The 15,142-nt window shown below is 43.4% G+C and overlaps 1 protein-coding gene across 5 annotated transcripts in view; it reads left to right on the forward strand.

Annotated features, from left to right (window-relative positions):
- The window catches only part of SAE1 (SUMO1 activating enzyme subunit 1), a 60,520-nt gene that overhangs the window by 16,978 nt on the left and 28,400 nt on the right, over window positions 1-15,142 (forward strand). For 3 of the 5 annotated variants that reach the window (XM_061139690.1, XM_061139689.1, XM_061139692.1), the window contains exons 4-6: window positions 1,049-1,108; window positions 2,001-2,143; window positions 3,754-3,853. In XM_061139690.1, coding sequence (XP_060995673.1) covers window positions 1,049-1,108; window positions 2,001-2,143; window positions 3,754-3,853 — 303 coding nt within the window. The remainder of the gene's footprint in view (window positions 1-1,048; window positions 1,109-2,000; window positions 2,144-3,753; window positions 3,854-15,142) is intronic. The other 2 variants (XM_061139693.1, XM_061139691.1) reach the window with 1 other exon arrangement.

Consider the following 15,142-nt stretch of genomic DNA (forward strand, 5'->3'; position numbering starts at 1 on the left):
AAGTCTTATATTACCTTAGTGCGTATATGCCTCATTAGTGTTTGGCCTTAGTTTACTGAGTGTGTGGGGTAGGCAGACCCAAGCTGTTGAATCTGCTTTAGCTGCTTGTGAGTTGCTGCCTTTTGGTTTCTTCTTTCAGCATATTTCCCCCAAGATCAGTTTTCATCACTGGTGTTCTGTCTTCCTTCCAGAATCTTTGCACACAGCTTTAATACATTTCACTGCAAATGTTTTCTTCCGAAAACTTAACAAGTTGGTGATTAATTTCTGTAGCAGCGTCATTTTTTTGTTAGAAATATCAAACTCCAGTCTGTATTTTGTCTTTTTTTAAAAAGAGCACACCTGATCTTGGTCTGTCTATATCTCTTTCTTCCACACAGCCGCTTTGACCATGTTGCCATGGATAACTAGACAGAATCACTGTAGTCATAAGCCAAATGAAGGATATCCGACCTCATTTGATTTCACTGCCAAATCTCTGCAGAGGTGAAAGGATAAGTGAAATTCTGCTTTAGTGTCTACACGACCTTTCAGACATAGTTCCCTCCGCCCTGGAAAAGCTTAATAAATGTTGGATAACCATGTAATGGTCAGAGATGATCTGCTTGGTTTTTTAATGAAAGACCCATTACATGAGAGGTTAGGATTTGAGGTTGGTTTCCACGCCATTGTATCTCATACGTGCAAATGTGGGCCTCAAAGGATGGTTAATCTATGCGTTTTGTCCCTTTAAGATTTTTTTTCACTCTGTTTTGTAAGTCCAGATATTGGAACATTTTCCATTTGGACATATGTCATCTTTCATCTCTTTATCCATAGCAACCACATTTGGTTTACTCTAGGTGTCCTTGAACTTCTAGCCACTAAAGCTTTGTTAGAACTGAAACAAGGGGTTGTTGCTTGTATTAATATAAGGCATGTTCACGGGGCAAGCGTGACTTGTTTGAGCCATGTTTGATTGGTCCTCATAGGTTTTCACACTCACTTTTGACTGCAGAGCTCCGTTCAGACAGTTTGCATGTTCAACTGCACCTGTCTTATCTTCTAGATTTGCTTTCTCCCCGGGTGGCTGCATCCTCTGAATGGCAGTGGTGACACACATTTCTCTGTGAGTGATATATCAGTGTTCAGGCTCCCAGACAGCAGCAAAGAGGGTTATCAAATGAAAACATCCTTTGGGAATTTCTTCTCCAACTTTCTCTGTTCAGAAGGAAACACGTGCGATTTAGAAGTTGTCTTTCTGCTCCCAATCACAAAACTTTTCCTGAAAAGATGGTGTCCTGTGCAGTAAAACGTAGCCATTTCCAATACCTCAACTTACTGGAACATGACCTGGAGGCCTCAGAGCAACATTGATGATTCCCCTGAGTGAATCACCAGCTCATTGTCTTAACTCTGAATGGGAGGTCACTTGGGCTATAACCTTTTCTTTTGTCCTTAAATTCAGATTAAGTTTCACATCGAAAACTGTGGAAAAATAATCTCAACGGGACTTGTTTATCTTCTTTATCATCACACATCAGTCAAAAGAAGGGGGGGTGATAGTGCCCTTGTATTTAAACATGACCTTTGGGTAAATTTTAAAAACTGGTTTTGTTTCTTGCTGTAGCTTAATCAGACTTTAATAAGTTTAATGATTTAGAAATAACTTACTCTGAGTTATATTACTGTCTTTTCATGTAAACTGTGAAATGTGGTTTATGTATGTTCATGATTTAAGGAAACAAATTCATTGAGTGCCTGTTACTTAATAGCTCAACATGTTTCATTTTGGTCGCAGAAGATGAGATGACAGTCTTGATGATTTACATTTTCTGCACACTGAAACCTGCAACTGTTCTTTTGTCTTCTAACCTGAGGATCCAAAGAACTTGTTGTACCAGTTTGAAACTGGCTTTAGACATGCCCAGAGAGACTGTTCATTAAGGTTTATTTAGACATCTGGGCGGTGAGTCATGGTCTGCCTAACTCACATGCAGCCACTTTCTTTTCTTCTGCAGGTATGTCTGACTTGCTGCTCCAGGGACGTCATAGTGAAAGTTGACCAGATCTGTCACAAAAATAGCATCAAGTTCTTTACGGGCGATGTTTTTGGCTACCATGGATACACGTTTGCCAATCTTGGAGAGCATGAATTTGTAGAGTAAGTTCAGGGAAAGGAGGAGAGAACATAGCATTTTAAAATGTACTTTTACTCACGGGTAGGAAATGACTGAAATGGTTAGATAGCATCACCGACTCAATGGACATAAATTTGAGCAGACTCTGGGAGATAGTGAAGGACAGGGAATCCTGGTGTGCTGCAGTCCATGGGATTGAAAAGAGTTGGGCATGACTTAGTGATTGAACAACACAACAGAACAGGAAATGACCCGTTTAAGGAAAGTATTTTACTCTAGTACTTAGAACTTTGGGAAATCAGTTAACAGCTTATTGAATACATAGATTGTGTATTCAGAATTGTAGGAGAAGTGGCTCCTGCCTTCCAAATTGGTGGTCTCCCCTAGAGCAGGGGGTCCCCAACTCCAAGACCCCCGACTGGTACCAGTCTTTGACCTGTTAGGAAACAGGCTGCTGCAGCAGGAGGTGGGCGGAGCTTCACCTCCTGCTCCCCATCACTTGCATTACCACTTGAACCATCCCCCGCCCTGACCATGGAAAGATTGTCTTCCACAGAACTGGTGTGCCCCCCACCCCACCCCCCACCATGCAAAAAAGGTTGGAAACAGCTGCTCTAGGTCATGAGAAAGGCATTTCTAAGGTGATCAAAGCACACTGCATGGGTATCTGATCAGTCTGGGCTTTGCTTTCTGTTTAGGGACGACTTGATTAGATTGTATACATTTGTTTCCCAGCTTGGGCTTTTGTGTGTTTAGGTTTGAGAGCTAATAAACTGAGTACTAACTAGTTAAATGGGCAACTCTGGAGGCACTCTCAGCCAGAGTCTACCTTGGAACATCTCCAGGGTCCAGAGGCAACTCTGGTGGAACAAACAGACCTCCTCTTCTTGCACCTTGAGGTTGCAGATCATGGGTAAGTCTCACATGATGAGACCTACCATATTTTGAACTTACAGCTTCTAGATGAAAGATGGTGATGATACCATTCTTGTAAGATGACAAGAGTTGGTTTGGGGGCTGTGACTTTTGACCATGGCCTTGCCGATGAGAGATAAAGAGAGACCCTGTGTGGTAGTGAAGCCCCCCACCAGGAGTCAGGACAGGAACTGCTTCTTTCATTGAACTTCTCAGGGGAGCCCCTGAGCTCTCTTCAGTCTGCAGGTTTCTTGCCTGTGAAGTCAAGATGGGGGAAGGATAGACATGTTCAGAATCTCTTGTAACTCTAATGTGTGATGGCTTTAAGAAAATCTAGTCTTTGGGCATGTTCTAAATGGATAAAGAAGCCACTGTAGAGAAAAGAAGGCCAGATTATTTGAAGGTGAGCTCCCCATGGTAGATGGGAGGGATTGAATTCAGGGAATGTTTACAACATCTATTGAGAACATACTGTGTGCTTGGCAGTCTGCCAAGCAATTGGTTATTTCTCTTAATAATCCTGCAGGGGTTACTATTCCCACATAGTGGGTAAATGCCACATCAGGTAGTGTGCCGGGCTGGGATCTGAGCCCAGATCAGTGTGAGATGTTGCTCTTAACCACCATCCATTCCACGCAGTGAGCTGGTGATGCTCTTTTTGTTCTCATGGCATAATTCACAGAGTAAAACTCGATTCCCTCTGCTTGTCATCCTCTAGGGAGAAAACCAAAGTTGCCAAAGTCAGTCAAGGAGTAGAAGATGGACCTGATACCAAGAGAGCCAAACTTGATTCATCTGAGACAACCATGGTTAAGAAGGTATGTTGATGCAGCTGATTCACTTTGTTGTACATTAGAAACTAACCCAGCATTGTAAAGCAGCTGTAATTGTGCTGTTGCTGTTTTAGTTGCGAAGTCATACTTGTTTTAGTTGCTAAGTCATATCTGACTTTTTTGCAACCCCATGGACTGTGTAGCCTGCTAGGCTTCTCTGTCCATGGGATTTCCCAGGCAAGAATGCTATACTCAGTAAAAATTAAGAAAAAAGTTATGTTGGGGGGGGAGTGTTAAGTCAAAAAGCCCTGGGGTCCTGGAGGCTCCAGGCCATAACCAGGGAGGGAAATATGTGGCCCTGAAGGGAGGGGCCTGGGCAGAGTGGGCCAGTGCTTGTCCCCTTTACAGGGGGGCAGACGTGCTTAGTGCCAGCTGGCTGCTGCCATGAGGTTGTGTGTTCAGTAGCTAAGTCATGTCTGAGTCTTTGCGACCGCCTGGACTGCAGCACGCCAGGCTTCCCAGTCCTTCACTATCTCAAGAGTTTTCCCAAGCTCATGTCCATTGAGTTGGTGATGCCATTCAACCATCTCAACCTCTGTGGCCTTCCTCTCCTGCCCTCAGTCTTTCTCAGCATCAGGGTCTTTTACAGTGTGTCATCTCTTCACATCAGGTGGCCAAATTATTGGAGCTTCAGCTTCAGCATCAGTCCTTCCAATTTCCTTTAGGATTGACTGGTTTGATCTCCTTGCATTCCAACAGACTCTCGAGTCTTTTCTAGCACCACAGCTTGAAAGCATCAGTTCTTCAGTGCTCAACCTTCTCTGTAGTCAAACTCTCATATTCCTACATGACTCTTGGAGAAACCGTAGCTTTGACTATATGGACCTTTGTAGACTAAGTGATGTCTCTGTTTTTTAATATGCTGTCTGGGTTGGTCATAGCTTTTCTTCCAAGGAGCAAGCATCTTTTAATTTCATGGCTGCCCTCATTGTCTGCAGTGATTTTGGAGCCCAAGAAAATAAAATCTGTCATTGTTTCCGCTCTTTCCCCATCTATTTGCTGTGAAGTGATGGGACCAGATGCCATGATCCTAGTTCACTGAATGTTGAGTTTTAAGCCAGCTTTGTTACTCTCCTCTTTCACTCTCAAGAGGCTCTTTAGTTCCTCTTTGCTTTCTGCCATTAGAGTGGTATCGTCTACATAACTGAGGCTGTTCATATTTCTCCTGGCAATCTTGAATCCAGCTTGCGAGTCATCCAGCCTGGCATTTCACATGATGTATTCTGTATATCGGTTAAATAAGCAGGGTGACAATATACAGCCTTGACGTACTCCTTTCCCAATTTGGAGCCAGTCTGTTGTTCCATGTCTGGTTCTAGGTGTTGCTTTCTCAGGGTCAGATAAGGTGGCCTGGTATTGCCTTCTCTTTAAGAATTTTCTAGTTTGTTGTGATCTACACAATCAAAGGGTTTAGCGTAGTCAATGAAGAAGACGACGTAGATGGTCTTCTGGAGAAAATGTGGACCAAGTGAGGCCCAGATGTGATTTTTCATTGCCTTTTTAAAATAAAGTTTTTGGCTTTTTCCCCACCAAATAACCTTTTAAGATGAAAGGTCTTACTATTGACAGGTGTTCTCAGGTATATCTATTTTTTTGAACATAGTTTATGTTAGGGGCTTAGTCTCTGCTAGGATTGGTACTATTAATTCATTTTACATAAGAAAGAGTGGAAAGAGAATCAGTAGGTAGATGATGGTTTCATAGCTAGTGTTGGAATTTGAGAAGGGAATTCACGCGATGAGGAAAACAAACCCAAGTGGCCAGAATTGGTTTTGTTAAACCAAGAGGAAAGACATGGCCAAGCCCATATTTACTCTTTGCTTTGTAGATTTTGTTGAGAAAGAAAACCAGCTGGGCAGGGCGTTGAGTTAAAATTGCTCTAAAGGGGGGATTCTAGGAGTGCAGAAACCACAAAAGAGACTGCAGAAAACCACAAAAGTGGAACTCTTGAGTTTCCAGCAAGGCTGCGTTGGAGATTTTCTTTCTCTTGCTCTTTATTGTTTGTGTGGAATAGTTCGACGCTGTGAGTGCGATACAGAGAATTATTAAGCCCTAATTTTAGTGTCTATTCACAGGACCATAATTGTCCAGAGCGAACATTAGTGTTTTGGCCAAAACTTGCGTCTTTTTCTTTCTTCCTTTCTTTCTTTCTTCTTGAGGCCCAGTCAAGCTTTATCTGAATGGCTCCGTGAGTTTGGTTGGGGGAGATAAATTGTTAACTAAGGGAGGAGGACAAAAGCAGCTTTGTGGGTGCTGTCAATTTATAAATCACACCCTCTTACGAGTGTGACACTTGGCCTTGGTGTGAAGGGTTTTATGGCTTAAGGGCCTCCTCTGATTGAGGCGGGCCTTTCACATTCAAATGGAGAGAGCCCTAGCCTTGTGAGCCCTGCACAGCGGGAAGTTTTCTGGGAGTCAGTCTGCTGGTGCCCACTGGGGCGAATCTGGAAACCTCTTTTGGGAGCCACTTTAGCGAGCTATGAGGAGAATGTGGGCAGCCCTGGCAGGCCCTGGGTGGCCTCTGCGTACCATTCTGCGGGCTCTTCAGGCACACAGCTCTTTGTGTAGCCTCTTCCTCCATGGGGCCCAATTTGAAGGTATCAAAATATTCCCCAGCTGACATTGTTAGTCAGCTGTTTCACGGGGACAATTCAGGCTTGGATTCCAACCCCAAGCCGTGAAGGTCGTGAGGCATGCAGGGCATTCCTCATGACAATCTCCGGGATTCCAAACCTTGTCTTTGTGCGGCCTCCCCGGGAGCTGCGGAAGGCGAGGGGCCAGGCCGGGGCTCGGCCACCTTGCGAGAATGTGCCGTCTCCATTTTGGCAGTGACTGCTCCACAGTTTCGAAGTTTTCCTCCAATTCAAAAATCCCTGGGTTTAGATTCTGCCCTTTCAACTAGTTGGGCTCTGCTGAGCCGCGCAGGCTGGGGGTGGGAGCAGCCACTTCCTGTTTCCTGTGAAAGGCCCCTGGCGAGGGTTCCCCTCCCCTCCCCCTTTTCCTTGGGCTCAGCCCTATGCTGTACAGCCACTTGCGCTTGAAGGTACACATTGTGCGCCGAAATTAGAAACGTTAAAAAACAAAGAGGAAAAACAGAGCCTGTGGTTTTCACACCGTCTAGGAAGATGCTGGCCGGGCCTTTCTAGCACCTGTGCGACGGTGAGAACTACAGTGGTGGGCAGATGCCCAGCCCAGAGACTGGTGCTCAGGAGGACACTGTGTGCTTCATTTGGTGCCCAGGAGGAGTCATGAGACAGATTTCCCCAGAAACAGGTCTCGGGCACAGACGTGAAGTGGGTTAGCACGTAAAGGAGATGGCAGCGGTTTTATGATGAGGAAGTGTCTGGAAAGGTTTCTCTGAGGAAGAGTTGTCAGAGTTGAAATGTGAAGAACAGACTGGCAAGCGCCAAAGCCAAGATCAGCACCCAGTCACAGGAAACGGTCAAGAAGAAGCTCAGATGTTGAGACAAAATGACTCTGACTTCCCTGGCTCCAAACAGCCAATTCTTTCTGTATCTGTGAGTTGCAGAATGCCTACTGTGTACAAGGCACTGCATCTGGTGCAAGGAAGTGCGTTAGTTGTCTTATCTCCATTTACAGCAGACCCTGAAGCCCAGAGAAGTTAAGGGACCTGCCTGAGATCACACAGCTCTGTCAGAAGGAAGGACTAGGAGGGCTTCCCTGGTGGCTCAGATGGTAAAGAATCCACCTACACTGCAGGAGACCTGGGTTTGATTCCTGGGTCAAGAAGGTCCCCTGGAGAAGGGAATGGCTACTCAACTCCAATATTCTTGCCTGGAGAATCCCATAGACAGAGGAGCCTGGCGGGTACAGTCCATGGGGTCACAAGGAGTCAGACGTGACTGAGAGGCTAACACAGGGAGGGGGAGAACACAGGTAGTGGCCAAGGGTGCAGGTCTGCTTTATCACCATAAGGTGCATCCCCTTGGAGTTTCCAGGATGACTTGAAATTTGGTTAGGATGGCGGGGTGAAATATGTGAAAATCAGGATCACTTCTGAGAACTTTCAGGATGAATGACCACCAGTGTGCTCCCATGTTGCTGCTTATGTTTCTTTATTGTTAGGGGGCTACCGGATAGGAGTGGATAGATTCCTGAGGGTGGATATGCTCTGTGATAGCTTTTTAAAGATTAAACATAAAGATTTGCTTCTGACATGCTAAGAAGTACAGACTTAATTTTACCACTTCTGTGGGTGACTAATTTGGGCCCTGGAAATCCCTTTTTCATGAATTAGTTGTGAAATTCCACAGTTGAAGAGTGATTCATGTTTTGATTTCTCCCTCTCTGAGCCCTTTGTTGACAACTCTCTCATCCTTCTGTCAGTCCCGTCTTTAAAGCAGCATTCCTGGTGACTGACTAGTGTAGCTCCTCCTCTCCTCTGTGGCACATTGATTGTAGCACCCGTTGCCCCTCAGATGACTTGTCAGTGTCTCTCTCATTCACGCAAACTCCATTCGACCTGGGCCAGGCCGTTTTGTTCACAGCTGTGTTCCTAGTGCAGTGCCCACACGTTCGTGTTCAGGACCTGTTTGTTCACTGTGCAGTAGTGGCTGTTGCAGCAGCATAACATGACCCAACTTGGGAGATTACTGTCATTGTAAAAAGGATTTGTTCATTAGTTAGAAAGGATTTAACTTTCTTTGTGATTGAATAAATTGATTAGTGTTGTAGTATGTTAGTTCTCATAGTTGAGGTTATTTGAACTGAGCTGAGAGAACAGACTTTTAAAGAAGACAAGGTTCTTGGTGAGGAATGTGGAGAAGTCTGTTATTGAGTTGTTGGCTGGACCAGAACCTGTAGGCCAGAGAGGCCTGTCAGAGTGACTTGGTGTGTTTGTGGTTGGGGGGCAGGCAGGGAGGGGGCAGGGTGTATATTGCAGAGGATTTGGTGGGAAGCTGATGGTAGGTCTCCCAAGTAGAAGAGTTTTGGAGCGGTGCTGGTGGTGCCTTGTCTCATTGGAGAGAAGTTTCTCGGTTCTATGGATGAGGAATAGAAGTCCCTGCCAGCATCACAGCACAGTCTTGTCTGTGTGTATGTGTGATATTTGATACATAAAAATCATGTGACATCAGTGCAAGTTACAAAACCTAACAATAAAGCAAACACTATCCACCTTAATAACCAGAAGTTTTCCAGGACCCTTGTACCAATCTGCATGTTCCTCCTCTGTCTCCTCCTCAAGTCTGCTGGCACGTTTGTACAGGTTTACTAAGGTATCCATAAAGCGTGGACATAGGCCGGCTTGGCATAGTGCTTTATCATGTGTTTGTAAATCTCAGCAATGGAATGACGCTTACTAGGTGATGTTGTAGGGTAGAAGTTAAGAATGTAGAGCTAAACCACCATGAAACCACCACCCAGTTTAAAGCATGAAACACGATTGGGTGGTCGAGGCCATTTGGATGCCCCTCGCCCACATGAGGAACCGCTGTCCTCAGGCATGTTTCTCATTCCCGTGCATTTCTTCTTCCTGCTCGCCTGTGTTTCCAAGCAATACAGAATTGTTTGGCATGCTTTTTAACTTCTTAAAAATTGGTTTTACATGCTTTTTTTTTTCACGTACTTTTTAAGAGTAACTTTGTGAGGCCATCTGTGTTTGTGTGTAGGTCTGGAGCTTTGCTATCCATTATGGTAGCCACCAGCTGCATGTGGCCATTCAAATTAAAATTAATAAAATTAAATTTATTTCATTTATTTTTTTTGGGGGGGTAATAAAATTTAATTTAAAAATTCAGTTCTGCAGTCTCACTAGCCACATTTCACATGCTCAGTAACCACACGTGGCGTGTGGCATCCATATTGCAAAGCACCCATATACAAAGTTTTCTTGTCATCATTGCAAGTTCTCTTGGACAACAGTTATTGCAAGACAGGTTTTTTGGTGGGTTTTTTGTTTATTTGTTTTGACCACAGAGTATTGTGTGAAAACGTTACTATTTAATCTCCTATTAATAGGTATTTAGCTATGTAAGTTTTTGGTGTTACATATTATGCTGCAGTCAGTGTTGTGTGCGTGCATAGATAATCTCTTTGGATAGGTGTGTGATTTCTCTAGGGCATAGGAGAATTAGAATGTGTACACCTTCAACTTCACCAGACTCCAAAAAATAAGTCTTAAGGAGTTTTCTCTATTTACATTTCAACCCAGCAGCATGTAACAGTAACATTTGGTAACTTTGGGCTCTTTTGCCACTCTGCTGAGTGTGAAAACTGTCTCGGGTTGTGGTTGTCAGTTGTTAAAATGCTTTTGAAAACTACAGTCTCTGATAAGTAGGTGTGGAAATTAGACCTCGAAATCTGTAATTTGAAAGTTGTTTCAATTCTGATTTACATGCTGCTTTACTTCCAGATCTTTATCATTTGTTATAGATGTTCAGCCTGATTTTAAAAAGTAAAATAGGGTACTTCCCTGGTGGTCCAGGGGTTAAGATTTGATGCTTCCATTGCAGGAGGCACGGATTTGATCCCTAGTTAGGGAATTAAGATCCCACATGCTGTGTGGCACAGCCAAAAAAAACCCCACAAAAAAACAAAATGGTTTCACAAGTTCCAATGTGGAAAATATAGAACAAACTGAGAAAATGTGAATCCTGCTACCCAATAATGTCACTATTCTTTTTATGCATGTACATAATAAATTAGAGTGCTAGTTAATATATGTAAATATATACAAGACATATAATGACCTAATGTATGTGGCATATATATATATGTATTGTCTTTTCCTTTTTTCACTCCGTGTATTTTTGTAAGCACTTCTCAAATCTTTGTGTCTACTTTGGAGAGCATGCTTCTGTTCTACTCTATTTTATTTATTGAGGTATAGTTGGCATACAGTTGGAGAACATTTTAAGTGGCTGTCTGGTAGGTCTTCCTCGCTTTGCCTTGCCGTGATCTATTGAGCCAGTTTCCTATTGCACAGAGGTTATTGCAGTCTTCCACTATCTAAATGGCTCAGCACAACCCCTTAATTTGATAGCTGATAGACTGTGTGGAGAATTCATCTTTTATATTTACTGTTGGGCTTTTTGGCAAATGAAAGGCAGGTGGGTCTTATCAGCTCCTGGGTGTTTGTTGGAAATCTGCTCCGATCTACGCTGAGCCTTTCACTGTGGTCTCTGCCTCAGGAAGCCACTGCCCAGTGTAAGAAGGCTTGTTATGAGTCTTAACTAGACTCTCAGACCGAAATCCTCAAGGCCCAGAATGATCAGGGAAGAAAATGGGACTGTGGAGGGGAGTGGGTGAGGCCTACCAGACAGGGATTCATGAGCTGAGGACATGGTGGAATAGGAGCGGTTACTTCGTTTGGGTGAATGGTAGCGGCTGCTACCTTGCAGGCTCTGTGGCTGCTTCATCTGAAGGCTCTTCACTCCCTGAAAGCTCTGTTAGGCAGCCTTTTCTCATTATAAACTCGATGCCAGTGAGGTGGGTAAGGCAAGCATTGCCTTTTGCTTCTGTTCTACTACAGATTAGGCAGCTTGGTTAAGTTTTATTTTTGTCATGAGCCACGATAGTAGAGTTTGGATACTTTGAACCAAAAACGGGGGTGTTCATTGGAGGCAGGCTGCAGTAGCCCAAGAAGCATGGAGTTTATTCCTGTGATCTGAGAAGAGGAAAAAACAAGGGCAGCTGTGAAGCCCTGAAGGCAGCAGAAATCTGGCCTTTCTCTTTAGAGTTCTGCCATGAATGTGTCTCTATTTCCAGCTTTCTATTCTTGATTAAGGAATCTGGTAGGCCTGGCTTGGATCGTGTGACCACCTCAGACTCTGTCACCTGCGCTGGTGGGTTGGTACACATTAAAGCCAAGGACACAGGGGCCTCCTTCTTAGATCCCAGGAAACTTCTCTAAAAGTTGTCTGCCACAGACCCAAGAGAGGTGAAGTCATTGGTCCACGGTCACAAACTAGTGGCAGAACTGGGACTAAATCTGCCCTAAAGTTGGGAAGGGCAAAGGGCCTCTACCCTTGGCCGTGGTGCTCTAGAAGGTCCCACTCTGGCCTTCCTCCAGCCGTTCCCCTCACAGGGTAAGGAGCCCATGAGATCAAGAAGGTGCATCTGCCTGGTTCCCGTAGCCTTCCCCCCAGTTCTCAACCCCATTCTGGGTACCTGGACCCCTGGAATCTCCTGGCCAGATAGCCTCAGACCCACTTTCTAGGCTTTTGTGGACTGCTTCCCTGTCTGCCTCTGGAGTGTGGACCTTACCACAGCGTCTGAATGCCTCGGCCTGAGGATTAGATGTTTTGGTGGGGAAGGATGGGCAAAGCCTTATGCAAAGTCAGGTTCAAAGCTCCTTACATTGTGGGTGAGCCAGAATGAGATGGGGGTGACCTTCCCAGGGTACCTCCTCTGACACAGGACTCCTATGCAGTGTGAGAATTCCAGATTTGAACCTGGTTTTCCAGGTGGTTATGAAGGAGGTTTATTTGTCAAGGCAGGAGAATACAATATACTTTACTTAATAGCTTATTAGTGTAATTTATAACTGGATGTGTAGACATGATATATGGGTTTTCATTTGTACTCTTACCCTCAGGCCCTGAAAGCATTAGAGGCAGGTCTGCCTCGAACTGATTCTAGAACCAACTTTTTTCCCCTTTATTCTTCGTATAATGGCCTAACAAATCAGTGGATTCTTAGCATTGGTCTTAGCCAGGCAAACTACAAAAATTTTGAATGAAAGTCTTGGTGGCTTTTGAAACCTGGTAAGACTTTTCTTTATTGTGATGTCATCTCCAGATCGTACTGCTGATGGCTTGACCTGTATTGTAAGACTTGTTAAGAAGGGTCTGGCCCTGGAGAAGGAAATGGCAACCCACTCCAGTATTTTTGCCTGGAGAATTCCAGGGACAGAGGAGCCTGGTGGTCTACAGTCCATGGGGTTGCAAAGAGTCGGACATGACTGGGCAGTTAACACTTTGACTTTCAAAATCACATAGAAAAGTTAAAGTACAGAGATCAAAGTACTTAAGGCAACGTTGTCAATGCTTTGAAGAAACAGGAATATTCCTACGATTATTATAAAATCAAGCTTTTAACTTATATGGAGGGTCTCACAGATTTTTGATAAAATGATCTGCTACATGGAAATTAATAGCAAAATACAAAGAAGAAAAGTAAGGAGGGAAGGAGAAAGGAAGAAAAGCTAATATTGTGTAAATAGAAAATTTGCAGTACAATGAAAATATTGTAGAAACCTGAAAAGCAAAATAAATATTTAGCAATAGAAGAATGGAGGGGAAAAAAAAAAAAGAAGAGTCTGGCAAGTCTATACCAAACACTAAATGTCACACTGGTTGACTACATGACTTATCTTCTAAGGTCAGACAGACCCATTGACCAAAAGGTTTGAGGGGATTACAGACATCTTGTATACTAGGTTTTACAATGGATCCAAACCCCAGAGGAGTGATTATGGAGAGGCAGAAAGCCACCTTACAAACCATGGCTGTTTTTTATTTTCACCAGCAGTTTGTATTTTCATCTTTCAGATCCATTTTGATCTTCAGCAGGCTGTGGAAACTGCCTGGTAGCTAATAGATCTTGGTTCACTTAGCCTGGTAAATTGTACTATTGTTGTCTTCTTTCTGTTTTCTTTTTCTTTCTGATGTGTGTGGGGTGGGGGTGGGGAGTTGGTAGAGGGAAGAAAGGAAGACACATACCTCTGTAAGTCTGAAGTTTTATACACTTGCACACACACATACACTAGCTTAAACTTGGTAGAAGTAGCTAACAACTATATGAGAATAAGGTGCCACTGCCTTACTCCAAAATATTTTAGTCTGTATTTTCTCAAATAAGGTATTCTCCATGATCAGAAACCAACCATCACAGTCAGGAAAAATACATGGATAAGTCACTGCCATCTAAATCCTCAGACCCTGTTTAGGGTTTGCTAGTTATTCAGTCATGTCCTTAACAGCAAAAGGATCTGGGTCAGAATCATGGATGCATCTAGATTTTCATGACATCTAAAGGTTGCAAGCCAGTTATTTTGTAAAATGTCTCTTAGTTTGGGTTCCTCTGATGTTCCTTGTAATTAGACTCTTGCTACACATCTTTGGCAAAAATACCACGACATGGATGCTTCTCATTGCATCCTGTGGTCTGGTGCATGGTTTCCATGTGCTGCTTTACTGGTTGTGTTAACTTTGATCATTTGAGTAAGGTTGTTTTCCATACTGGTCCTTTGAAAACAATTTTTTTATCCCTGTGTGACTAATAGGTATTTTGTGGAGAAGTATTTTGAAAATATGTAAATACTTCATTCCTTAAAAAGCTTTGCTCATTAGTTAATTTTAGGTCTAAGGGATTATAGTTTACTTAAAGTATTACCTATTATTCTTTACTTTTATCCTCAGATTGCTCCAGATTTGACCAGTGGAAGTTTCTTTAAGCTGAATTCTGTTACCGCTTGACATGTCCCATCATTCTTTGGGGCACTTTTCCTGTTTCAGGCTCCTCTCATGTTGCAGCTTTGAAATCAGTCATTTCTCCAAGGAGAAATGTGTCTCTTAGTGGTGATTAGAAACCAGAGTCTGTGTTTTAGATGTGCTCATTGCTGCTAGAGTATCATTGCTTTTAGACTTTCTCATTGGACACAGCAGGTAAATATTTGTATGTATACACACACACTTGCATTTACATTTATTTCTTTATCTGTCTGTATATATAGAAAATGAGTTCACGGCAGTAACTCTCACCACAGGCTTCATTCTAATTTTCTGTTTCCATAGTTCTGATTCTCTTCTTCTCTGACAGAGAGAAGACTTACTCCCCAGATTCTCAGTGTATTTTCTTGTTGCATCAAGTCCTTGGATGTGATCAGGCTCCCGCTGCTTCCCTCTGGGGATGCCCTCCTTACCCTGCCCTGTTCTGTCCCCTCCAGTCCAGCCACCAGCCCTCCACACACATGTCCTTTCCCTGTCCTTCCTCAGTCCCAGAAAATGGCTTTGGGACTTCATTGTTTAGGAAAGGGAAAGAAAACCATTTTCTTATTCATAATTAGTTGTTTATATTTTAACATGTATCTCTCATGGCATTTTTAAAAGAAAATTTGATGTAGGTTACTAGGTTTCAACTGTATTTCCTCCTGCCATAGGGAGAAGGAATGCTATTATTTATGGGTATTGTTTGTGTCTGTTTACTCACACAGAGAATATTTCATTGAATATCTTTAGACAAATTTTATTGGTCACTTGTGAAGGAATTTCCATGGCGTAAATACCGCCAGAATTCACCAAAGAGTCAGAA

Source organism: Dama dama, chromosome 4, assembly GCF_033118175.1.
Source record: "Dama dama isolate Ldn47 chromosome 4, ASM3311817v1, whole genome shotgun sequence".
In the NCBI taxonomy this organism is placed as follows: domain Eukaryota; kingdom Metazoa; phylum Chordata; class Mammalia; order Artiodactyla; family Cervidae; genus Dama; species Dama dama.